The 27,947-nt window shown below is 31.4% G+C and overlaps 1 protein-coding gene across 3 annotated transcripts in view; it reads left to right on the forward strand.

Moving 5' to 3' along the window:
- Positions 1 to 27,947, forward strand: part of LOC126743308 (adenomatous polyposis coli protein-like) — a 178,148-nt gene that overhangs the window by 18,936 nt on the left and 131,265 nt on the right. For 2 of the 3 annotated variants that reach the window (XM_050450337.1, XM_050450339.1), the window contains 8 exons: positions 9,297 to 9,368; positions 16,416 to 16,569; positions 22,005 to 22,144; positions 22,347 to 22,572; positions 22,650 to 22,892; positions 23,264 to 23,382; positions 23,501 to 23,689; positions 25,014 to 25,345. In XM_050450337.1, the coding sequence (XP_050306294.1) occupies positions 9,297 to 9,368; positions 16,416 to 16,569; positions 22,005 to 22,144; positions 22,347 to 22,572; positions 22,650 to 22,892; positions 23,264 to 23,382; positions 23,501 to 23,689; positions 25,014 to 25,345 (1,475 nt within the window). The remainder of the gene's footprint in view (positions 1 to 9,296; positions 9,369 to 16,415; positions 16,570 to 22,004; positions 22,145 to 22,346; positions 22,573 to 22,649; positions 22,893 to 23,263; positions 23,383 to 23,500; positions 23,690 to 25,013; positions 25,346 to 27,947) is intronic. The other variant, XM_050450338.1, reaches the window with a different exon arrangement.

Below are 27,947 nucleotides of genomic sequence, written 5' to 3' on the forward strand. Positions count from 1 at the left end.
ACGATCCATAAGGCGGCGTCTATTTGAAAATAAGTTGTTTGGACGCAGACCAGCAAAAAAGCCTCTTCTTTCCAAGAAGAACGTGAAGGCCCGACTTGAATTTGCTCGAGAACACCAGGGCTGGACTATTGATCAGTGGCGCAGAGTTATTTTTAGCGATGAATCAAAATTCAATTTATTTAAAAGTGATGGTGCTGCATACGTTCGACGTCCTGTAGGCAAAAGATTTAATCCTCGGTACACTTCTCCTACAGTTCAGCATGGAGGTGGTTCAGTTTTAGTGTGGGGCTGTTTTTCGGGGTATGGTATGGGACCTCTTCACAGAATAGAAGGGATTATGGATCGATTTATGTACGAGGATATATTAAAGAATGTTATGTTACCCTATTCTGAAGAAAATATGCCGCTGTTATATCAATTTCAACATGACAATGATCCAAAACATTCTTCAAGGCTAATAAAAGAGTTTCTCCATGATAAAAAAATTAATGTTATGAAGTGGTCCTCCCAATCTCCGGATTTAAATCCAATAGAAAATCTTTGGGAAATTGTGGATAACAGGTGTAGAACCAGGAATTTCAAAAATGCTGGAGAACTTTTCGAAGCTCTTCAGGATACTTGGTTGTCAGTTGATCATGATGTTATAAACAAAGTTATTTTATCCATGCCAAAAAGATGCATTGCTGTTATAAGGGCTAAAGGGTACTATACTAAATACTGAAGAATATTATTGTATTGTAATCTTATTTTGACTTTGGAGAATAAATAAATTGATTTTTCTAAAATGTCTTGCTATAATTTTGTCCAACCCGTTTCCTAAAAAAAATTCCCATTTTTTATTTCTTTTATAAAGTAACAAAAAAATAAACATAAATAAAAAGCTTTGTAAAAAATACATCATAATATATACCAGTTTTTTTTCTAATCTACCACATCATATAATTTGAAGGAAAAATGTACTTGTTGCTATAATTATGGCCACTACTGTACATCTATCGATTGCAGTGGCTAAAAATGTCATTTCTTTTTTTTTTTTTCAAAAAAGTTTCATTTTCTTACATTTATGTATCGGCTTTATAAAAACCAAAAGCCAAAATATCTGTTAGAGAAATTCATTCCAAGAAATGCGATTTATGATAGAGATATCAGAAGATAAGATATAAGATTTGTTCTTTGGTTCATTTTTATATTACTATTACTTCCTGTTTGTCAAAATATTTGTAATTATTATTATTAGGGTTAAGAGATAAAAGTAGCTTTAGCTAATCTTCGCCTTTTTGGGCAAATGTGCATTTGATACCAAATAAAGACATATTTATTTTATTTATATAATTGAGTCAGTTGTGTATATAATTATCAAGTAAAAGACTTTATACTCAAGACAAGTCTTAAGAATGTTAAAATTTACTACCTTTACTGTTTTAAGGAATATGGAAAACCAAATTTTTTCCAAATGTATGAAATTCCATATGAAAAAAAATGTTTACCAAAAACCAATACTCTTAAAATCATGTGGTACTAAAACCTATTCACAATAATGTATGTTCAGTGAAATCAAGTGATTTAAAATTTGGTTTATAAGTAATAAATTACATATCTTGGAAACCACAGATCACAAAAAGTTGAAATTTTGCAGTTTTGTATAAGTCAATATGCTCTTTACAAATAATCATTAAAAACCATTGGAAAAAAATCATCGTTAACATTATAATATGTATTTCAATTTTGTATATTAATTTCTACAGAGTTGTTAAAAATCTTTAAAAGTTTTTGAGTAAAAAGGATTTCATAATTTATATTAAATAAAAAAATTTTTTTATTTAAAAACGGTTAATAACATAAAATTGAAATTTTGCAGCTATGTATAATTTGATACGCTGTTTAAAAATACGCAATAAAAAATGAGGGTTACTGTTTAAAAGAATCGTCGATGACGTCATATCTTATTTTTGGGACACACTTGTATAACTTTGTTTTTAACAAAAAAGAGCGCAACTAAAAATACTAATCGACGGTCCAAGGATTTTTTTGTGAAAAAAAGTATATGAATTTATTCATTAAGTTCAGCAATTTATAAGTTTCAGACTCACACTGTTTTACACTAAAGTATATGCGAGGTATTCAGGAGGGTTCAACATATTAAAAATAACAAATTTTATGTAAGTATCGAAGTGTTTTTATAGGTTATGCAAATCTTAGGTCATTTCAATTCGATGTGGTCTTATGGCATAGGAGGAAATACTTGTATTAATCACATTTTCATTCGTATAAATAACTATTTCGATTTTAAAAATAAAATTTCTCCGGATGTAATGCAGTATAAAGTAGTATAAATAATAACGAGTTAAAATAGTATAAGAGTTCTCAATTACTTAATAATTATTATAAATTAAACAGCAAACTTTTATAATTGACCAGTAATTAAACATCAGTACTATCAATTTCATGCCACACTTCGCGCGATATACAGGATCAGGCAGCCATAGCGGGAGGAAACATTGGGATAAAAATTTAATGAAAAATAAAAATGCTACTTACTAGGTGAGAAGTGGTGTTGCCATGTTTGATAAATATGGTTTCTATGTAGCGTGGTACCGACAAATTTCCAAATGAGTGTCTTCTGCTGTGATTGAAACAATGCTTATGATTATATGGTAAACTGTAAACATGACTCTTAAATCTGAGCAGTGAAGATCTTGTGGTGTCTTACCAATATGTATATTTTTTTCAATTCCATGAATAGCTGAAAATCAAGGATGATGAACTCTTGTAACTGGTCATTATTAAGTGCCCCAGGTAAAACTTAACTAATAATAATAATAATCTAATTAAGCAGCAAGAAATTCCACAAGGATTTTCGATCAGCACTAATCGCCGCTCTTCGCTATCGTCTCTGATTGGAGTGCTGTTGCGATAACTGTCTAGCAGTACAATTTTTTTTTATAATATAATATTGCCTTTGCTCTTGTAAAAAATGTAACAATCGAGGCAAGCTTTGTGCTGGGTAGATCGAAAGAATAGATAGCAAAAAACTTATATAAAACGACTATTTTATTTTGATCATAGGCAAAGAATTGCGTCATAAAATATTAAAACTATAATTTTAATAAATGAAATTGAGGATATAATATCAATTGTGATGTGCGTGCAAAAGAAAATATTTTAAATGCTGAAGAGGCGCGAAAATTAGCAGTTCAATTTGATTACTAAAATCTAGTATTCATCGAACTCTTAAAGAACAACATATTTACCATTTCCAAAAAGTTCATGCCCTTCTTTCCGAAGGTTTTAACGACGAAATCATTATTATATGCTAAAAAGAAAATTGATTAGGAATAATTTATTTTCACTGCAGATAAATATCGACCAACTATTTTTTCTTTAAAAAAAAGGGAATGTGTACGTTTAGGCGGCCATGTTATACCTGCATACAAAAAGTATTTGTAATAGATCATTACATTTAAAAACATTTTTTTTCATTTAAATTTGCTTAAAAGTTTAAACCTAATTGCATAAAAATAGATTTTTTCCGAAAACCGTTCATTTTATTGATAATGACCGAGTATCTTTTTTTTTAAAGTTTGATTCATAATAATTCATACTATCTATGTAAAAAAGTCAATAAAAAGTAAAACTATTCAGATATGTCTTTAATTAGTTAATTTTCCAAAGTTTTTGGTATTGATGATCATATTAAAATATAAATAAAAGATTTTTAAAGACGTCTTAGGCCAACTCTGTCGGTAGGGGCTTTAGGGAAAAAATGTATTAAAAACTTTCTTTTTTTTTCTTGCAAGCTCTTCAAATTGGAAAGATTTCCCACATATTCTGGGACACCGTGTATAATCGAATATTGACAACTAAAACAGACAAGGTCTTTATAGACCATCTACATGAAGATAATAGTAAGTTGTATGAAAATATCAACATACCAGCTAATTGAGAGGTGGTGGTTAATGATACAACTTGAGGAAGAGAGGTCGGAGGAAACTGTCTTACTTGTAATTATATGTTGTAAATTACATGGTCCAGAAATTTTTCCAGCAAAGACTTTATCTACCCGGAAGGAGTGATGAACTGTTTTGAATGACTTGGGAAACATGCTCAGTTTTTCTGGATGAGGTTCTTATACTAGAAAAAAACATTTAAAGATTGTTCAAGAGGTATGTACGAAGCTCTGAGAGGCCAACCTTAATTTAAGTCCTTAGAAATGTCATTCTTTAAAAAAAACAGTTAGATATTCCTAATTGCCATCGACATAGCAGGACTTTTTTTACTAGCAGTTCTGGATATTGATATGCTCTTACTACTTCAGAGTGAAGCATATCAAGTATATCAAGAGAGTGGTCTGAGGTTTATTCCATTCCAAAACAAGAAGTAGCCTCAATATTTGGCCTTATTTGGACGAAGGGAGGAGCTCTGAGTCAGAAGTATTTCAACAAGTTCGCCAGTTGTTGGAAATTAGTAAGACCCGTACAAGCCCCATACAATCTCAGTCTAAAGAAATGTTCTAATCGATCTTTAGAAACTAGCTTAGAATTATAGTAAACTCTAATCAAACTGACTGTATACAACCATTCCTATTGCCATTATTCGTCTAATCGCGAGCCAACTGAGAAAAGCTTGGCAAAGGTTAGTTATCTTCCAAGAGAACTTTGTTTATCATTGGATATTGTTACCGGAAGACTTCACCACGCTGAAATCTTTAAGGTGTATGTCGACCATCGACGAGAGTATTTGTAACTGGTCCGTGAATAGGTACAGCATAGAGTTTCTGGAAACATTATTCGGCTAGTGCCTTATCATGACCGCCATCTGGTGGAAACATCTTTGGCCCTGGAGTGGAGGTGTTTATTGATGGGGGCTATCAAACTTGTGAAGAGAGCATTGTTTTAGATTTAAATACGTCAATTTCTCTCATAGTTTTTGTACTGTTTTGCTCTTATTTTGTACTGTTTTGCTCTTATTTTGTACTTTAGGTTGGTTACGTTCTACTTATGTTAAGTTTAATAGTTTATATAGTCAAGTTTTTAGTAGTGGGATGATGAATCTTACCCGCTGATGTTGGATTAAAAGGCGTACTAAATTTTACAGCCTTGCCTTTAATGGGTTGCGGCTAACCTAGAATTTGTAGTATTTTAAGAATTTTATGTACTTGGTTGCTTTGAGTCTCAGCATTCTATTGAAATTATTGGTCTTCATCGGCACAAACAATGTAGAAACTTCCAAGAATTTCCAAATTGTTGTATAGGTCCTTAAAAGAAACCGCGATTCTTGACATTTTAATCAGTTTTGTTATTTATCTTATAAACAATCTAAGGTACACAATCAACGCGAGTCAGGTAACAAGAGTGCTTATACATGATATACTACTTGACAATAGTTCTGTCAATCATCTCCTCACCTCCAGCAACCTCACTTTGATATGATATGCCAAATGGGAACCGCCGTCGTAATATTGATGTACCAGCAAATAGTAAGCTAAAATGTCTGTTAATAATAAATATTTCATTGACGTCATACTTTGCTATGGCAATGTATGGTAATGTCAAATGGCTATTATTTACTGCTACAATGATGTGTCACATAATGGTTACCATTTGACATATCAAAGTGAAGTTAGCTGGAGCTGGTTAACAGAACTTTGTCAAATAGAAAATTAAACGTTCCCTGTATATATCTACTTTTTTGTTTTAAAGAAGTTTTTAAGGGTGTTTCGTTTTGAAATGTAAGCACTGTATATAATTCCTATGCAACAACACACAACACATAATAAAATGTTCAATGCTCGAATCGCCTTTGCCTCTGAGCACATAACTTAAAGAGTGTTCTATATGAAGACTGCTGAATTTGTGACATAATAATGACAACCACTTAAACACAGGAGCAGTAATTATTTTACTCCATTAATTTTTCCTATACAAAAACAACCATAAGCTTTCTAAAATACCTAAATCATAATCTTTTCTTATGTTAAAGTTATCCCAAGATAAGCATGCATTCAGATATGTACTGCAATATTTGGATTATTATTTTAACAACCAAAAGTTTTGAATTGATCTGACATTGAGAATTAATAGTTTGATCCTGACAATAAAGTATATTTCTGGCAAGTGTGTTCCCGAAATCCGTTTAATTTAAACGTGGGCGTGGGCTCTAAAATGTTAGATTTTTATTAATTTCTGTATCATTGAATATATTAAGATTCCTCATATTTATATACCTTTCTGTTTTCCCTAACTTATTTCAAACATTGTACTTTGCATACTTTTATTGTGGTTAAGACGATCAGATTATTAATTTTTTTTTTGTTAGTCTCAGTAAAAGTTATATGCAATTTAAATATCATTATCATATGTATGTTAAAATTTGTAAGTATTTTAAATTTGTAAATTTTGTCACAATAGTATTCTTTTACATGCAAGAGGTGATTTTTTACAAGATATTTTATTTTACCAAAAAAAAACATATATTCATAAACATCAACTTCCCAAATATAGATTTACATTTAATAATCCTATAGTATCGTATTATAATTTTAATTTTTGCATAAACGCAAACTCCCCGAGACTAAATGGTTAATAGTCTCGCCTATGGCTCATAATGCAGATACTAAATAATATTTTCACACTGAAACTTCAGATAACATACACTTGAGGAGACTGTTTTAATATTTTTTTTCTTATATATGGCTATATCTGAATTACTTACTAGTTTGGGTCTCAAAATTCCTCGCCAAAAAAATTAATTTGGCAGTAGACTTATATTCAATATTTTACTATTCGTTATTTTGAAAATTATAATTTTCATATTGTTTTTCCCTTTTTGTTATTTTTATCAATTTTTAGAAACTCTTTTAATTCACATAGTGTGAAATCACAAGATCTTGCTGGAAGCATTTGTTAAACTAACTTTATCACCCAACTGCCCTGGCACTAAAGCGATTGTTTCATTGGCGGTGTGACACGAAACTCCATGTTGTTGGAACCACAATTCATTTAGTTAGTTTTGTATAACATTTGAGGAACGAATCATCTCTTTTCGTCATGAGCTGCTATTGCTATTTAAACCTACTTATGCTTTATTGTGTCGTGCCATAATGTGCTTTCATTTTAAAAGGAACCACTCTTACTAACTAAAAAAAAAAACAAGTTAATTTAGATAAACAGGGAAAACTTAATTTGGCATGTAATAACGTTCTTTTAACCATTTCCACCTAACTAACAAGTAACCCTTTTAAAATAAAAATATACATTTTCTATTTTATTTATAGTTGTCAGACGCGATCACATCTAAAAAAAGTACGTGCGTTGATTTGACTTTATCAATTTACTAGACTATTTATATGTATGCAGTATTATACTAATATGTTTATTTTTAACATATTAGTATATTACTGCATACTTAAGTTTTTAGAATATCACCAATATGTCAAGTATTTACATAAATACTTAAATAATTTTAATAATTTCATTACTAATGCAGGGAAATTCAGTTGTCTTTATTTACTCAACAAAACCTAGTTTATTGACTTAGGCGTTGGCAGAGTATAAAGCAAAGCATACGGTTCACCGAAAATAGGCAATGGTTAAACTAACAAGTTTAGTGATTTTATAATTCATAAAAATTTTTACTTCTTATTATAGGTTAGGTTTATTATGAGTGGAGCACCTTGTGTCCCTCCACTGCGACCCTAGGTCTATTGTGGCTCCGTCTTATTATAAGTACAAATATAATTTTTAGTCTTATTATAAGTAAAAATAAACAATACCAACAAAATTAAACATTTTTTCCTTTTATTCTAATTTTATATTATTTGTTGTTACTAAGTAAGAAAATTAAAAATGCAATGTATCCTTTGAAAGCTCCCACTGAATGATTTATAGTCCTCGAATATTAAGTCATTACTTCTACCCATAGCAAAATGGCAACCTTTCAAACTTTTATTTTTCGCATTTTTATTTCCATTTAAAATAATTAAACTTGAGGTAACACAGAAATGTAACTCTTTCATTACAAAAGATGTTGAAAATGTGCACCATTAACTTAAATGCAGTAAAATAATCTATTGGAGAATTCTTCGCAAACATTTTGGAAAGTGGCAACATCAATATTGCGACATTATTCTCTGACGTAGATCGAAGATCTACTGATTCTGGCTGGGTGACGTAGACTTTTTGTTTTAAATAGCCCCATAAAAAAAGTCCAGTGTAAGATCGGACGACCTGGCTCTCGGTAGGCCCTCAAATTCATGAGGATTGTCTTCCATAATATTAAGGATCAGTGGCTCTCATTTTCCAGCATATTTAAGTAAAGGTCCCCTGTCGAATTTTTGTCTTTACTACAGTTGCACCGGTGTATTAAAGAAAATAAAAATAAATGAAAATGCGAAAAATAAGATTTTGAATGGCTGCCATTTTGCTATGTGTAGAAGTAATGACTTAATATTTTAGAACCGTAAAGCATTCAGTGGGAGCTTTCAAACGATCTATTGCATGACTTTCCTTTCCATTTAATTAATTTTTTCAAAATGGCGTCCCACCACCATTTTGGAATTTGGCAAAATGAGCTAGGAACCAAAAAGTAGTATTTAGGTTGCTAATGATGTGTGCCAAATTTCAAATTTTTATATAAACACATTCAAAAGATAAGAGAGGGGACAATTAAGAGCCTCATTGTATGTATTTATGTTATTATATGTTATATTTTTAGTATAATATATTTCTTATGAATGAAATACATAATATTTTTTTAAGCCTCCAATTAATTTATCCAAGTTTTCCAGGAAATGCTATTCTAGCTGGCTTGGCAGTCAGTTATGCTACAGGGTTTGTTGACCTAAGAAGAAACCAAACATAGTCATTTATAACAATGAAAATTGCGCCATTGGGACATTCATAAAAGAAGCGATCTATAGATTTTCTTTAAAACGAGTTGTGTTTTTATTGCCTTGGCAAATATCCAAAACATCGAAGCCATTCCAGGGGTTTTTCTGTTTTGTAATAAGTTTTTTTTAAATCGTTTTGCGAAGGTCGTTTATCAGAATAAGTATATTTATGAAATATACTATTATTTTGTTACCAACACAAGGTTTTTTAACATCGTTTTGCATACAAAGAAAATTTTAGGTTATTGAAAAAATGCATTTCTCTATTCATAAGAAAGAACTATCTAATTTTTCAGGGTATTGGCTAATTTAAGATTTTTTTAACCAAATAGAAAATATAGAAAATCATCAACTCCAATATAATTCATAATATATTAATTTGTATGCTTACATTTTTTTTGTTTTCCAGCATGATAAACCTTTAGACTACACAATGGAGTCGCTGCTCTTAAACAGACATGATCGATCTAATTCTCCGAACGTAAGTCGCATTATCTATTTAAAATAAATAGCATGTATTTAATAGAACTTTAAGCTAGCAAAACGTTTATTTAATTATATCCTTTGTAATATTGTTGGGTTTATTCCTAAACCCGACAATATTACAAACGATATAACTTTATTTGGGCCGTTAATTAGACAAAAATACGTTTATTTACTTGTTGCAATTTTATTTTTAAATTATCGTAACCATTATTTTTTCTATATATACAAAATATATACAATACAATATGTAACAATTATTCTCTGTTTAATAAACAGAGGTCTATTGTCTCACCTCTTTAGATCAGGTACAAGAACATTTATTGGACAAGAAAATTAAATATACTTTTTTAAAATTTCTATAGCAGAAAAACTAAAAAAAAGCAAATTACAATATATAAATTATAAAAAAAAAAATGGATGGTACCCGAACAATTATCCGTAGCTTAATAACATTGTAAACCTATTTCCGATAGTGCTTCACGCATTCCCTTTAATTTTAGCATTGATCATCACCTCGGCAAGTTACCCGAACATCAACATTTTTAATACCTTTTTGCAGTATAATTGTATTTGAATTTTATCTATGCTAGCTTATTTTTTTTTTTATTAGAATCAATTAGTTACATCAAATAACTGAACAAAAACTAGTCCAAAGGAGTTTGAAGAGCTTGGAGTGCAATTATTTACCATCATTTAATAGTAATGAAATGTAAATTCTGAAATGACACAAGCAATCTTCTGAAAACTATTTTACAATAATTGCTTTTTATTGTAAAATAAAATAATATGTAATATTAAGTTCCTATTAAGTAAATAATATGAAAGATCAGCTTAGAATTGTGTCAATTTTCTTTTTTATATTGTCCTTTTAAGTTGTATAATAATTTTATTGTCATGTGCGTAATGCACCTAGTAAAGAAAATAATGCTTAATATTCTTGCTATTTGGCACCAAAGCCAAATCAGAGGGTGGCATTTTTATTCTCATTTTCTTCTTGGTTAGTTCTAATTCTTTTTTTCTTTACCGGGAGGAAACGGGTGAGCATTAGTTAAAGTGGCACTTTAACTAATGTTAATTATGTCAAAGAAAAATGACGCAATCAAAATGGTTGACTATACATTACTTTTGTTAATTACTAAGGAACAATTGAAAGTTAATTAAAGAAAGTTCGTTAATAGTAGAAAAAAACACTTACTTAAAATCCAGAAATAGATGCCTCTATTGTCAAAAGGCGCTTTCAGAGCTTCTATTTTTAAAAGTCAACTCCTATTTTCATTGACATTTATCGGCATGTAGGCACTAAGGTGTCACATTAGCGCGTCTGTTTTTAAATCGTAATATTGAAACAACTGACGCCGTTGACCTTTTCGAAAGATAAAAAGTTCGCCATGTTTATTTCTAACAATTTTAATTAAAATAATACTTTTTAAGGTTCATTTTAGGATTTAAAAAAATATGGTGAACAAAAAACAAAAAGGTTGCGTTTGCGATGGAACCATTTTATTAGGTATACAAAAATTAGAGCATAAAAGTAAATATACGTTTATGCTCTAAATATTCCGCTCCGGTATTTGAAATTGTTACCTGTTCTCTCTTTTTTAATCAGGTAACTAACACACCCTCTTAACACTTTAACAATAGTTTTATAGGTTTTGAATAGAATTTGTTGGCATCTTTTTAACGCGATCTCTTTAGAGCACATGCATAAATGATCCATTTAACAGAGCCACTAGCAACACGATATATAATCAACACGATTATAGTCATTTACTTTAGGGGTGTAAGCGAGTACTAGAAGTGATATTAACCATTTACCCTTTTTTCCTATCCTTTTTATAGTTTTTTAGTCGCTTGAATTAGTGAGAATTTGGTGCGTTGATGATCTATTTGGTCATTATACCGGGTGGTGCGTCGCCGAGCGGAAGACACGTTAACATTATTTTTTTATCTAAACTTTTATTTAATATAACCATGAAGTTAAACCAATAACAATTATTATTATCGATTTTTAAAAAAAATAATTTTATCGTTCTTCATATCAGAATTTAATTAAACCAATAGCAGTATCTGAAATATTTTCAATTTATTTTCCCATCAAGCCTATCTGGTCCATTTCAACCATTAAACCTATTGTTAGTAAATTCGAGTTCAAAGACATTGCAATAAATAATTATAAATGTTTAACTCAGAAGATCGAAAATACATCCGAAAAAAGAGAGAACAGAAGTCCTAATATTTTACTGGTGGAAAATAAAATAAAATACAATAACTTTTTTAAAAATAATAGAGAATTACATAAAAAACATCAATTAATCAAATGTTTAAACAACCCCCATTAACAGCTAAACAATATCCTAACCGATCATAAAATTCATTTCTAACGTTACTAAGTTGATATTGGAAAATTTCATTACATTCTAAATTACATTCTAACGAAATAGCGTTTTGTAACTGGTTTAGATTCTCAAATTTTACACTTTCAGAAGTCACTCGGTGAAAGATCAGGTGACCTGGCTGGCCAAAGTATCCGGTACCGTGAACTAATAATATTGCCGTTAAAAGCATTTTCCAAGCACTCTCTAACCATACGGGCATTATGGGCCGGGCAACCATCCATTTGGTACCAGATCATTTGATCTTCCTGAACAAATTCTTGCAAGGCGGGTCCAATTTGATTTTAAAATAAGTCCAAATAGGTTTCAGCTGTTAGGTTATAGTCCATAAAGAAGGGTCCAATGATATGGTGTCCGATAATTCCCACGAATACATTTGTTTTTTGAGGATATTGTGTCCGAGTATGAACAAAGCGATGTTCATTTTCTTGGCTCCAATACCGGCAATTCGAACATTTGATTCATTTTTGAGGGTAAATGTACATTCATCGGTAAAACAAATATTTCTTTAAAAAATCCTATCATTATTCGCTCTTTTCATCATTTCAAAACAAAATGCCATTCTTCGCTCTTCATATCCTTCCTGCAGCTCTTGATGTTTTTCGAATTTATACGAATAATATTTGTGTTTTTGTGCGCAATACCGTTGTATGATGTTTATTTACCTCTTGCCCAAGAACCCTCGTACTAACCATCTTGTTTTCCTCACTTGATTTTTTTTCTTTTTTCTCTCCTTTTTTTTCTTTTTTCTTTTTTCTCTTTCTTTTTTTCTTTTTTTTCTCCCCTTGATTCCACACTCAGTAGAATATTAAGATCTCCGTTCTCTCTTTCTTCGGCTCTATTTTCGATATCCTGAGTTGAACATTTACAATTATTTATTACGGTACCTTTGGACTCGAACTTATTGACAATACGTTTAATAGTTGAAATGGACGGAATGGGCTTGGTGGGGAAATAAACTGAAAACATTTCAGATACTGCTCTAAAACTGCATAATGCCACTTAATTATGGCTATTTTTTCGTCGATTGAATAATTCATACTTGTTTTCAAATATCGACTGTCACTGATTTATTGTCACTTTTCCTCACGTCAGTGACAATATTCATTTTACTGGTGCCCGTTTGGTTTTACCTGAATCGAAAATTTGCTAATTTTGCAATTACATTTAATTGAATAATTCAAGATTCGCTTATTAAAATTTTTTGAAATTTTGCCAGATTGGTCTCTTCAAAAAGTTATCTTACATTTTTTCTATAAAATGTACAGGGAAGCCAATAATTAAGCCGCTTAAAATTTACATGGGTTTTCCTATGTTCCGCTCGGCGACGCACCACCATAATGTCTTTATGTTGCAAAGCATTTTTCCAACTGTCAAAAATGGTAAGATCGGCAAGAGAAGACAGTTCCAAGTCCCAGTCAGCTAAAATCCAGAAATTTAATGTACGTGTCGAGGAAATGGCCGCCACGTTGGGTACAAAAGAAGGAACCAGGCTAAACTCTGTTTTTAGTGATTATCTGCTACATAGTAATTCAGAAATTCTCCAACTTTGAAAAGTGTATAACAAGATATGTGGAACAAGATTAGTGCTATAAAAAGCGATATTAGTCATCTCTAGAAAGGTTCAATATATCGTGTCAAAAGCGATTTTCCTTTTTATCATCAGTTGGCAATGCTAAACTAACTACGCTAGTTATTTACCAAAATTCTCATTTCGGAGGTATTAAGTGTTGGTTTTCTTAAACTTTTTTTTGAGTCACTCTGTATATTTAATTTCCACATAAAACAACCCTAAACACAATATTAAAATCGCCGGTTCGGGCATTTTTGTCAGAAACGGTCCATTTCATTTTTAATGAATTTATCCGCTACTTTACGGATGCACTGTATTTTTAAATGGAAACCACCATTTTATAATGCAGAATCAGAAAGAACGCCTTATTTATTAAAGAAATTAAAGAAATACCTATCTAAATTAAATGTTCGAATTGAGCACCGTTAACAACCTGACAATAACCAAGGCTATGTAAAAATTCTTTTTGACGTTGTCATTGTTATCTGGAGTAATATTTCTAATTTCCTGGAGTATTTGTTCTTTTAAATCTTCTAAACTCGCTGGTTTAGTACACTTTATTTTTTAAATATCCCCATAAGTAATCGAGGGGATTTAAATATGGCGATCTGGGTGGCCATTCAATGAACCCTCGTCTACCTATCCAACGATTTGGAAAAACTTCATCTAGATATACCAACATTTAATTTAGAAAGGTCTTTCTTTAATTTTACATTTATCATTATCTTTCGTTCAAAATTGCTTATTATTAACCACTATTCATTTGTACCATATGCTTTGTAAAATAATTCATTCTTTCTGATTCTGCATTAAAAATGGTGGTTTCCATTTAAAAAAACATATTTATGATGTCATATCTTCTTTTTGAGTCACCCTGCATATTTAATTTCCACGTAGAAAAACCAATATTAAAATCGACGGGTTCGGCATTTTTTCAGAACGGTCCATTTCATTTTTATTGAATTTATCCGCTACTTTACGGATGTACTGTATAATTCATATTATTATTTCATTGTCGCTGTGTACCCAAACAAGAAATAACTGCCGTACTGTGCCAAAATTATAAGAAGATTTAAGTCGCTGTTAAATACATTTAACAGTTATTTTATCTGAATTAAACGATTTCGTTAATCATTCAAGTTATAGAGAATATATATTAAGAGAAAATTTTAATGCCTTATAAAATATTCATGAGAGAACTTAACGGCAGAAAAATGTAGAAATATTAACGATCTCTCTAAAGTCTTCCTCTCTCTATAGGTAAAAACTCTAAATAAAAACTCAGGAACATTGCCTAAGGTACATATATAAATGCTCACTCAAAAAGATGATTAATCCACGGCCAAGAAAGTAAGTCTTATCCTATAAAAGAACTATATATAAGAGAAGCCCATCAAACTCCTAGCCTAGTTTTCTTAATATTTAATTGAAACCTACAGTGATACACTTCAAATTATTAACCCAAAAGCAGTATGTATAATTATATATGTAGTATGTATAATTTATAATTAAAACATCTATTACAATACTAATCTGTTATTTAATTTTGTTAGGTCATTAAATGAAAAATTTATAACCTAACATTTCTGTTTAATGACTTAAAAAATCCTAGATGGTAAAATATGTACATGTATATTTTACTAAATGATAAAAATACTATTCCAAGTTAAAATTTTACTAAAAGCCTACTTCAGTAAGTGAAAAAAGAAAGTACATATACAGGGTGTTCCTTAAAGACCTGCTAATGTTTAAGAGAGTGATTCCTGGACCCATTTTAAGAAAAAAGTTCCTATGACCATATGTCCTAAACGTCTTAACTTTTAAGATACAGGGTGTTAAAGTTAAAAAAAATAAGTTTTTTTTTTGAAGTGCAAACAAAATTTTCTCTGCCAGTGGCGTCCCTTTAGGTCTTCTATTGAATATTGTTAGTGAAAAAAATACTATGCTGTTTTTCTTAAAATAATTTTTTTTTTAATTCTCAATCACTTTGTCAAATTTGATCTCTTGGTTTTTCTCGTCCGACGCATGGTTTTCGCTTAAAAAAATTAAAACAATGTTACTTCCCTAAATATCTGATGCGGTGTAAAAATGTTTGTTCGTCAATTGCAAGCAAATTAAGGGATCAGATTTATTACAAGAAGTGTGAAAAGTTAAAAAATTTAAATAATTTAAGAAATACTCTGTGTTTTTAATGCGTTTGAAAAGTAAATGGGAGTAAAAAAGTGTCGTAACGCGTCTTTATTTAACGCAAATAAAGTCGCGGAGTTGCCTATGCATGTTTTTTATTGCTCGTTGTTATGGACAACGAGCTGTAATTTTAAATGTCAAGTTTTTCTTTATCTAGTTATGCATAAATAAATGATGTTTATATACATAGACAACGATGATGGCAATCGCTGCTGTCTTAAAAAATAAGTTGTTGGTGTTAAATACCAAAGTACCAAATTTCATAAAAATGTCTACAATATTGTTTAAGTTATTATTAAAAAACTGATTTTTTTTGAAAATTTTGATACTCCGTATCTCAAAAGTTAAGATGTTTAGGACATATGTTCCTAGAAAGTTTTTTTCTTAAAATGGGTCCAGGAATTATATTAGCACGTCTTTAAGGAACACCCTGTATAGAAAGGCATATAGCATATTTTTGAACTTTAACTTATCTAAATTCACAAAACACTTCAAGTGTTTCACGAACACTTCCAACATTCACAGTGTGCCCACCAACTTACCCAAGGCATCAGTCTTATTTAAAAAGTTCTAAAATAAAGACCTGACAACAACGCAAAATTCTACGCCAGCTAAAATAAATAATATGGATGCTTGTCAGTCTTTATATTTCAGCCTGCTAAGCCAATATATATTTTACATGGATTAAACCGTTAAAAAAGTCTAAAAACAGTCTATCTCACCCATTGCCTTTACAAAATCTTATATATATATTAATATATTTTTAAAGCCGTTTTTACCTATTTTAAGTTTGATATGTAGACATACTTTTTGAATCACTTTTTAATTTTGTATCTACTTCATCTGATAAGAGTATTGAGTATTTAACATTCACCAATTTCTCTTATAGAATGATCATAGCTCAACATCAGATCAAGGTCAGTTATCAAGTGAGGATGAATTACGACTTGGTGGCGTATCGAGAGATAGGTCTTATAGAAGTTCCAGTCAAATGTCAGTGAGCAGCGAACCAGTTTCCAGAGTACCCGGCCAAGCTCAGATAGGTTGGTAAAATTAATTTTTTAGTACTGTTAGTAAGTGTTAGAAACATAGTTAATGACTATTACATATTTTATGTATGGAAATGAATTTTGATTAATTATTTAATATTTGAATTTGATGCACGTCACGTGTTAGGTAATTTAGGTGAAAACTGTATAAATTATTAGCGCCGTTAATTAACTCTAAATAGAATAAAATTAACTTTCTCACCCCTCCATTCTTTGGGAACGAGTGACGTACCGACCGACAATGATTCCTGCGTCTCCGGGGTATCAATGAAACAACGGGAGCTAACATGGCCGCTTTTTTTTTGGCTGAAACCACTTTTTACTTTGACTGAAAACCAAAAAATTGTAATATAATATCACAGTCTAAGTTGAAATCTATATACTTTGATAATATATACAATTAATATGTTGGGTTTTTATTTTATTGGGCCGTTTATGAAATGCCAATTTTTTTATGACATTTTTTCTGGTCAAAAAATTTAAAAGAAATAGCTTATGTCTAAACTGTCTAAACAAGGCACAACCAAAAAAATGTCCCAACTTAGACTTTCTAGAATTCTATATCATGTTTTTTTTTAAATTAAACTTTTTATATAGAAAAACCCGAATAATTTTATGTTTTTATGAAAACAAGACGCAAAGCAAGAAGTAAATTTTAAAAAATATGCCATAAAACCTGAAAAAAATAATTATGTGGAAACATGATTAACGATATCAGTTTAAATCAATTCCAAATTCAAATGTTATAAAGAATATTTTAACTTGTAACTTTTACCAAAGCTTTAACCAAAAAAGTAAATGGAAGTGTATTTAATGGACAATAATTTTAATCACATAGGGCAGACAAAAACATCTAAAAAATACAAAAAGAAATTTTATTATATTGCATTGTACAGCACATGATTATATGGACAGTAGGGGAATCAAGCTGCTTCTATGTATGTGAAATATTTTTTTTAAATTTTAATATAGTGTCAATCAGTCTAAAAATACTTTCACTACTGTTAAATATAGGTACTAAATAAACTTCAGGTAAAGCATTTTATTGTATTAGATAGAATATAGTTGATATACGTTTATTTTATACTTTTTTGCTTGAAAGTATGTATGTGAATAAATCTTCAAATCAAACTTTAATGTATAATGTAGTAGGCTTTACAATATGTGTTGAATTTGAAACTGCTGTTGGTGGCAGGTATCACCTATCATCGGCTAAAGAACTACAAATAGCCCAATTTTAGTGGCAATCTCCAATTTACAGAAATCTATCTTTTGAAAAAATGAAATATTAGCTTACAAAAAGGAAAAAATATGAAAAAGGCTGCAGGGCAAAAATTTTACGGATTACAAATTACAAATGAAAAATAAATTTAATTTCTTTTCCGCCGGCAAGTACTTTTCTTATTGTTTAAATGATTGTTTAGAAAATGTTATAACACTTTAATAACAAACACCTGAAAAAATCATTACAAAAATATTTACATTTTAAAAATGGACAGAAATTGCAATTGTGAAATTTGCACTAAAAATCACTTTACTAAAATCAGACTCGGGTAGTAAATTGAACTAATGGCTCGAAATTATGTATGGGAGCCTGATACAATCTTTAAATAATCTCGATCGATTGTGCTAATCAGTCTACTGTCCCTGTAAATTTTTCTCTGCAGAATACCATTGAAATCCTGTTGTGTGTAGGGGCCTTAACTTCATGCTGTTGCTGTGGCAACTAAGAAATAAACAATACAAACATTGAACAGTGTTTGTTCTGATCATTTGAAATTAAAGATTGTTGTTTGACGGAATTTGTACCGGGTGTACTATTTTTTTTAGATCCTTCCTATAAAGTTATAATCTCGTAAAGGACAGCTGAAAATTATGCGTTTTTAAAAACTTTTAAAAGATTTTGTATAATTTTATAAAATTTTAGCATGATGATCAGGAGAAAAGCCTCCTGAAAATGAACCTATATGAAACCTATCTGGATATTTTTTCCCTAGAGATGGACTACCTTTAACATATTTATACCATTGTTTACACCCTGTAAAATAAAAGTAAAAATCATGTTTTTTAGAAGTACGAATTTTACTGAAAAAAAATACTGAGAATAAATGGTAATTTATATTAAAATATAAAAACTATTTATTTATTCAAGTGTTTTTTAACTTTTCCTAATTTTAACAATAAAAATACTTTAGTTGTGAAAATGTTTGGTTTAGAAACAGCTCTAGGTTTATACTACAAGCGTTATCGCTTGATAGCAAGCCTAATTCAGGGTTATTCACGATCCACTATGAAGAGAAAAATATTCCACTATGGTGAGTGATACATCAAAGGTTATGTATAAATTTTTTTTATATGGTACACAGGTCTTTAGCGTGTGCATTAAAACTATACCTAAGCGGACTGAAGAAAATATCAAGAAACTTACATATATGTATACCTACGATTGCTAAAGAAGACATCAATTAATGAAGTAAGTCTGGGATTTTTGACATATATTTTAAAATTTATGTACCTATTTCATTTTTGTATGATGTTGTTTATTTAACGCTCGAAATATTGTTCTCCCTTTATTGTAAAAGTTTCTATGTTTCAATTGTAAAAATAACGTTATTTACAAATGTTGAGTATACAGATATCGTAATTGTGTATGGATTCTGTAATAGTAACGGAAGGGCTGCTGCAGACGAATACAGATGACAATTTGCGGATCGGAGAATACATTGTGTGAGAAAGGTGCGTTTCCCTTAACCGATGCTCATGTTGAAAGAGGTGCTGATTACGTGGTTGAAGAAGAGAATATTCTCAACCTTGTAAGAGAAGATCCCAGTACTAGCACTAGGCGAACCTAGCACTACCCTTTCCTTGTACAAGAGGTGCAAAGATTAGAGGAAGGTGACTACTTGCCTAGATTGGAATTTGCTAGGTGCATAACAAAGGACAGAAGAAGTATTTTCAGAACGCTATTTACCGATGAAGTCGATAGATTAGCAAGGGACGGAGTCTTTAATTCAAGAAACTGTCATGTATGGACAAATGAAAACCACCATTTGGTACGATTGGCTAATTCTCAACGAAAGTTTTCGGTGAATGTTTGGTGCGGTCTATAAAATGATGGTTTAATTGGACCACATTTTTTCCCCGAACGACTAACGGCTATTGTGTATTAAGACTTTTCAAAATATTTTACCCTGCTTGTTAGACGAAGTAAGTTTAAGTGGCATATACTTCTAACAAGATGGGACACCCGCGCATTTTGGAATTGATGATATTATTATCTTGATGGATGGACAATTTGCTGGGTAGATTGGACGCGGAGGTCCAAATCCTTGGCCGGCTAGGTCGCTAGACTTAATCCAGCCGACTACTTTTTATGGGGGTTTCTAAAACGAAAAGTGTACAGTGTTTTAATCGAAACTAGGGATGAATTAATAAATCGGTTAATTTTTCATTGTGACGAGACTAAAGAGAACCCTAATTTGATTCACCGTTGGATTGCAAACCTACAAAAAGGTGCACAAAAATGTAGATGCGTAACGTAACGTAAATAGTTTGTTCTAACGTTTATTTATAACATTATTGACAGTTTATATGACTGTTTTTTTTTATTTATATAACGCCATCCGTTACACCCGCCGCACAAGTTGTGCTATAAAATTCAAGATATTAAATCAATCTTGATTCGATTTTTTTCTTTTACTCACTTATAATCTCAATAACTTTAAAAATAAAACTACCGCTTTGTTTCTTCGATAGGGGTGGTTGGTAATACCTTTATTAGTATATATTTCATGCCAATATATGAAACCAAATATACAGGGTGTTTCAGAACTATGGGATCAAACTTCTGCGGGTTGTTCAGTGCAACAGAAGAATCCATTTGAGTATAGGAACCCATGTCCGGAAATGCGTCACTGCGCCACTACGGCCCTAAGACGCGTTAAAATTTATAAAAAACACTAATTACCTAAATAGGATCTGCTGCATTTATTTTTACCTTTTGTACATGATACCATAACAACAATTGTTTAAAATCAACGCTTATCAATATCAATTCTCAATGTCATGTTTAAAAATTTTATAGCTTACAATTTTTAGCAACATTTATTGCTAATGGAAAACTTTACCAATCAAGAATTGGCGGATATGTATTTGGCATACGGAGCCACAAACTGCAATGCACGAGCAGCATCGCGGTTGTATTATGAACGTTATCCCGAACGACAGCATCCTGGATACAAAAAGTTTATTGCGGTTCATCGGCGGCTCGCTGAGACAGGCATGTTTAAGACCAAGATGCATGATACTGGTGTTGCTCGAACCGTAAGAACGGTCGAATTTGAAGAAGAGGTGCTTCAGCGAGCTGCCGATGAACCATCAAATAGCACACGTGACGTCGATAAGAATATGAATACGAGTAACGCTTCTGTGTGGCGGGTACTACACGAGCACTAACAACTCCTTACCATCCTTACCACTTCCAGAAAGTTCAAGGTATGACTGCAGTCGATTATCATTCTAGAGTTCAATTTTGTCGATGGCTTCTGGATCACATCATTGCACAACCAAATGGTTGTGCAATGATGGCATTTTTAATAGTAGGAATAGCCATGTTTGGGACGAAGAAAATCCTTATGCAATTTTTCCAAGAACAGATCAGAATCGTTGGTCTGTCAACGTATGGGCAGGCATTGTTTGATGATTATTTAATTGGGCCATACCTACTACCGGAACGGTTAACAGTACCTATTTATCTGCGTTTCCTGGAGGAAGTTCTCCCAGAACTCCTTGAAAATGTTCCACTAAACGTTAGACGGCAAATGTGGTTTCAACATGATGGAGCACCGGCTCACTTTGCTGTACAAGTACGCGAGTATTTGGCTCAGCGGTTTGGGCATCGTTGGATTGCCAGAGGTGGAGCAGTTTCTTGGCCTCCTAGGTCACCCGATTTAACGTCGCTCGATTTTTTCTTGTGGGGACATGTAAAGTCTTTAGTCTACGAAACTCCAGTAGAATCAGAGCTAGACTTAATTGGACGAATAACAGCAGCATTTGAAATCATTCAAAACGAGGCTCAAATTTTTAGTGTAGTCCGCCGAAATCATGTGCGGCGTTTAAATCGGTGTATTGAGGTTGGAGGAAGACATTTTGAACAATTGTTGTGATGGTATCATATACAAAAGGTAAAATAAATGCATCAGATCCTATTTAGGTAATTAATATTTTTTCTAAATTTAAACGCGTCTTAGGGACGTAGTGGCGTAGTGACACATTTCCGGACATGGGTTCCTATACTCAAATGGATTCTACTGTTGCACTGAACAACCCCTAGAAGTTTGATCCCATAGTTCTGAAACACCCTGTATAATTGAGCAGCTGCGCCCACGTGTTGGGAGGTCGTTTTTTAAATAAATATATAAATAAATTAGTTTCAGGTTCTATGTTCCATGGAGCTTGGCCCAATGTTGAAAGGACAAGTATGTGGAATTCGGAACCAGGCAGCCTAAGACTGCCAGATACTAATCAACATAAGAAAGACTTGAATTCCTCAGGAGGAAGTTGCCAAAACGTAAGCCATTTTTAGAATAAGTGTAACGCTTACCCTCTGTATTATTTTCGATATGTTGATAATTTTTTTAAACGTCTAATGGAAGCAATAATATTTGATTATAATATTATTTAAGTTTATTATACTTTGTTTTGTATACTAAAATTTAATGATGTTTGAAAATGTTTCTTTGTTTATTTATTAATTGGCATTTTGTTGGCAGGAAATTTCATCTGTGATGTCATTTGCATCAAGTTCAGGTGGAGTTCCTATTGATAGAGGTCTTTGTAGTCCTGACAGAAAATGGTCTTCTCAACAGTTAGAAGCAAAAATGGACGTAGTAAATAGTTTATTGTCAATGTTAGGTAGTCAAGAGCATGTGGATATGGGAGAAACATTATTAGCGTTAAGCACTTGCCCTGAGAGCTGCCTTGCCATGCGACAATCAGGTATATTATCTACCAATATTTTCAAATTTATCATTAAATAAAAATAAATTATGCTAAATATTCGTTTTATATTTCAGGTTGCATCCCACTATTAGTTCAATTGGTGCAATCAGATAAAGATAATGAAACAAGAAAAAAGGCAGCTCAAGCTTTATACAATTTAGTAAATTCACAGCCAGATGAAAAAATTAAAAAAAGAGAAATCAGAGTACTAAAATTATTAGAGGATGCCAGGCGGTATATTGAATGTCTGAAATATGACTTGGAATATGAATCGCAATGTGCTGATGGCAGTATCAGTCCTCTTCAAACCCAAGAAGGTAAGCAAAATAAATATTAAAGAATATAACAAAATAAAAAAATATTGTGTATAATATAGTGTTATTGCTTAGTATCAGGTGCCGATATTCGTCATTATTATTATTTTACATAAATTCGGATTGATTTACATAATCACGAATATTTTTTACCACTTTCGGCTTTAACAAAATTGATTTTTGTCTATAATAAATATTATAAAGTAATGTGATTTTCAATACGGTTTTTTAAGATTGTTCTTTCAATAATAATAGCGTACGGTGAATAATATTTATCACAACCAATTCTTATGTTTCTGATTAAATATATTTTAATAAAGTTAATGTTGCGTTTCTACCGCACGTTATTTTTAATAATTCTTTAACATATTTAGATGGAGATAAACACCCAGTTCAAACAATAGCACACCTAATGAAGTTGTCATTCGATGAAGGCCACAGGCAAGCAATATGTCAGTTAGGAGGGATTTATACAATCACTTCTTTAGTAGAGGTATAGTTTTAAAATACTAGGTTTCATTAGTTGATAAGGATATATTTGCCTTTGAAATTAATTAAAAATAATGTGTCTAAACACGAAATTAATTCACCGGGATAATGATTCTTTTCAGAATGAACATTCAAAACATGGCAGCACTGTACAAGAGGGTAATTGTATATTGATGCGTAGGTACGCGTGTATGGCACTAACCAACCTTACTTTTGGTGATAGTGGAAACAAAGCTCTTTTGTGTTCATTTAGGGATTTTATGAGGGCTCTAATTTTGCAGCTACGAAGTCCCAGCGATGAACTAAGACAAGTGGGTATTCATAAAATTCATTATATATCTGCGTGTAATTTAAATTGGAACACCCAACAAATACGTTTTAATTTTCATTTCTATGCCGGCAAATTATATTTGGTTATACCGAATTATTAATTTAAGAGTTCTTTCAGGCACATACCGAGTCAAGTGATTAGCTTCCTGTGAAATGAAATCCTAAGATCCATGATAATGTGAGCAGAGCCTTTGTACTTTGGGAGTCGGCATAAGACAGTAACAGCACAACCAATGGTTCTGGCAGTATATTGCTACAAAAATAAATTTTTGATGTATTTTATTTAAAAATAGAAGAGGCTATTAATTCAAAAAACGAGGACCTCATATCATGACGTGACTAAGATGTGTGTCTTATTCATTACAACATTTTCTCTTACCGTTAAAATGCATTTTACACCCATCGGTCGAGATTGATATTGATCCTGTCCTGGCTCCAGGTACAACGAGGATTACTGTTGTATATGATAAGATTGCAATCCATATTCTTTAACTCATCTTCTCCATTCTTTAACAGAAGCATTCTTTAATCTATAGTTGCTATTGACTTATAAGTAGTGAAAGAACTTAAAAGATCACACCGTCGTTTTTTGATACCAAAAGTTAAGAGATTTTTTACAATTATCTTCTATTACATTTTAGTTTTTACAATCATTTTTGCAGTTATTTATAAAAAGAATCTAATGGAATTATAGTGTTCCTAAAAATTTGTGCAACACGTTAAAATCACTAATGACCATTAGATAATTGAAGGTAGCAGAAAGAATTTACATATGTGTGTTAAATACCATTTCAAGATTTGTCTGTAATGACCATCGCACTTTTCACAACCCTATTTTGTCCGGATTGAATGGGCTGGACATTGCGGACCACAGACACTTTTTTGTAATTAAACACAATAAATTGAATTAAATGGATTTGAAGATAATGCACAAGAAAAAAATTATCAAATTAAAAAAAAAATTACAATTTGCGTTTGGCTCCTCATTTATGATCAATAGTATTTTCAATGGTATAAGTACAGACCATAAAAATTGAGATGTATAAGATCGATCTGAGATCAATGCTGAAATGCTTTCCAAAATTAGCATTAAATTTAAAAAATTCGGAACAGAAAAAAAGTTCAATCAATTAATACAATCAGTGTGACCTTCAACAAAAATTAAATATAAGATCATTATATTGGATGTTCCAATTTGGGTGTCATGTCAGGCAGTATATTAATTTAAACAAGAATATGATTAAAATAGGCTTAATATAATGTTAACAATTTTGATCATTTTCTTCTGTTATCTATTTATTTCAGGTTACAGCTAGTGTTTTACGGAACTTATCTTGGCGAGCCGACTCGACCAGTAAGGAAATCCTACGAGAAGTGGGTAGTGTGACTGGTCTTATGAAAGCTGCTATGCTACAAAATAAAGAAAATACTCTAAAGTCTACATTGTCTGCTTTGTGGAATCTGTCGGCCCATTGTACCGAGAATAAGTCTGAAATATGTGCTGTCGAGGGAGGTCTTGGTTTTTTGGTCAACATGTTATCCTATAAAACACCTTCGAAAAGTTTAGCAATAATCGAGAACGCTGGAGGTATTTTAAGAAATATCTCAAGTCAGATTGCTGTCCGAGATGACTACAGGTAAGATGTATTGTGCCCGTTAATGATTATAGCGATATATTTTTTGTTATTCACAAGCCATAACCAAACTATTGGTTTAGGTGACCAGAGATATTTAGGCAATTATCCCCTTTGACTTTGTATGAATTCAAATATTTTTTCTCAAGAAAATGTTAGATCAGGCTCAGGCAACGGCAGTATGGCAAATTACAACAAATTACTCTAACCCAGATACGAAACTTCCGACTTGTTATGTTTCTAGATTCTCCATGGAGCCCTCAATACTGTTACAATAGTCAATACCAGAATCTTTCCTATTTTATCACCCAATCTCATATTAAGTATGAGAATTGTCATTTTACTTAGGTAAAAACGTAAAAACGATACTTAACATTGTTTTTAGTCGGGGAGCTTGTGACACATGATCTGGTTATGTGAGTAAAGTGAGTGAGTTACAAAAAGCGTCGATCGAATTCCATGATTTGCGAAAAGATTGAGCTTTTATAGTATGTTAAATTAATAAGTAAATACTCGAAAAATGGTTTAAGTCTACGGCTGTTGCAAAATGCTGTGGTCGATCGAATGAATTTTCTTAATTTTACCTCTTTCCCCCTCCTCGCCTCATCATGTGCGGAGAAGCTCAGCTCACATGAGAATTATTTGAACCTTCCCAGGTTGAAAAAGTACTTGCTGCAAACTTCAACTTACGCCAAAATGTTGTTGCTAGAACGATAAAGTCATTGAAATGCTCCTTAAGTCTGCCGATGATTTCGGTGATTGATTTTCTACGTTGATTGTGAGTTGCTTGAAATTGATAAACAATTGTTTTTAAATGATTATTTTATTTTAATATTTGAAAAATGTTGAACATCAACAAATGAATATTAGCTCATGATCCTATAAAAGTAGGTTTTTTGAAGATTTTGCTCGGATTGTCCTATTGCATTCTTAACATACTATACTTATGTTTCAAAAGCCAATAATTGTTGACATTATTTATAACTCGAAAATTACATACTCGAAATTTTATGTTTCATAGTATCATAAGTTTTTTACAGCTGACAAAATCGGCAGAATTTAACTAATTTAAATTTCAAATAATTTACGGTCATTATTCTATGATTTTTATTATAATAAGTAATTCAGCATTAATTTAAAAAAAAATTATTTACTTTTATTTTGTTAACTTGTTAAAATTTATCTAGATTTTAAAATTAAGATATCTAATAAACGGATTCTCAGGCCAATCATCTTTTTTTACAAGAAAAGATTGGATAATTAGAATTTTTTACTAGAAGTTTATTATACAGGGGACAAAAAAGTTTTGGTATTTTTAACACATGCAATATACCGCAGGTGGCGCTCTCTGCAAGGTATAGCGAATCCGTGAACGGATTTCAATTTCTCGTTCCAAGAAACCCCCTCCCCCTTCACACCAAATTTTAATTTAATATCTTATGAAACACTCGACTTACTTCAAAAAAAACGATTGTATATTTCTCATTTTGACGCCCTGTATATTGAAAACCGAGCGCCTAATTAAAAAATTGCATAACGAAAGTCGCATTATCTTGGTCCACCCTATATGTAGCCAGCGTATTGCCCTCCTTTTTCCGGACACCCTGTATAAATCCAAAACTATAATTAAGTAAGTGAAAATCTTAAAAACTAAGTGTATATGGCTGCCTAAAACCGATGTTGACGTAGGCGGTGCCAGCTTTGCACACTAGATATAATGGTACTATTTATTTGAATATTCACCAATTTGCAAGTTAAAATGGAACCTTGAGATTACTTAAATATGTATTAAAAAATTATGCTGTAACATTGATATGTTACGACATACTAATGAAAGCGAAGTATGTACAATAGGAAATGATTGGATGTGGCATTCAGAATTTACGCAAGCAATTTGTTTCCATTGTGCACGTAGTTAAAAAGTGCGTACAAAGTTCATGCATATCACAACAAAAACTCTGTCTCTCCCTCATGGGAGAATATCGATTGAAAGAGTTTTCTGGCTTGCAAAATATGTATCTTGCGCATTGTAGTTGGTACGATTTTCATGCTACATAAACTGCAGATATTAATATAAATGTAACAACTAGCTTTTGCCACTAAATAGAAAAAAAGCCTTAAAATATTGTGAATGACTAATTTTCTCCTTTAACGTGTGCTTTAATGCTTTTTCTATAAGAAAAATCAGCATGAGAATCATGTGAAGTAATAACATTATCAACAATAGTTGAGAAATCAAAAAATTCATTGTTCTTAGTTCATTATTTCCGAGTTAAATAACAATATGTCGAATTAGAAGTGGAATTGTATGAATAGAATTGCTGTCCTATAAACCACAAAAATTGGAACTCTCCTTCCTTATAACCGTACTATTTTAAAAGATAAATTTTCAATTTTTAGAAGCATAAGCATTCCTCCACACATGTGTGATATACACTAAATGTACGAAATGTTATAATAATAATAACAATTGAGGCTTACAGGGAGACGACGCACCAAAACCAACTTTGTTCGAAAATTTCTCATCATGTTTTCGTGAAGTAGAAATACTACATAGAAATTGCTCAATAGTAGCAAGAACGTCAATTAAAGTGTTAGTAGCCTT

The sequence above is a fragment of the Anthonomus grandis genome, chromosome 12 (genome assembly GCF_022605725.1).
Source record: "Anthonomus grandis grandis chromosome 12, icAntGran1.3, whole genome shotgun sequence".
NCBI classification, from domain to species: domain Eukaryota; kingdom Metazoa; phylum Arthropoda; class Insecta; order Coleoptera; family Curculionidae; genus Anthonomus; species Anthonomus grandis.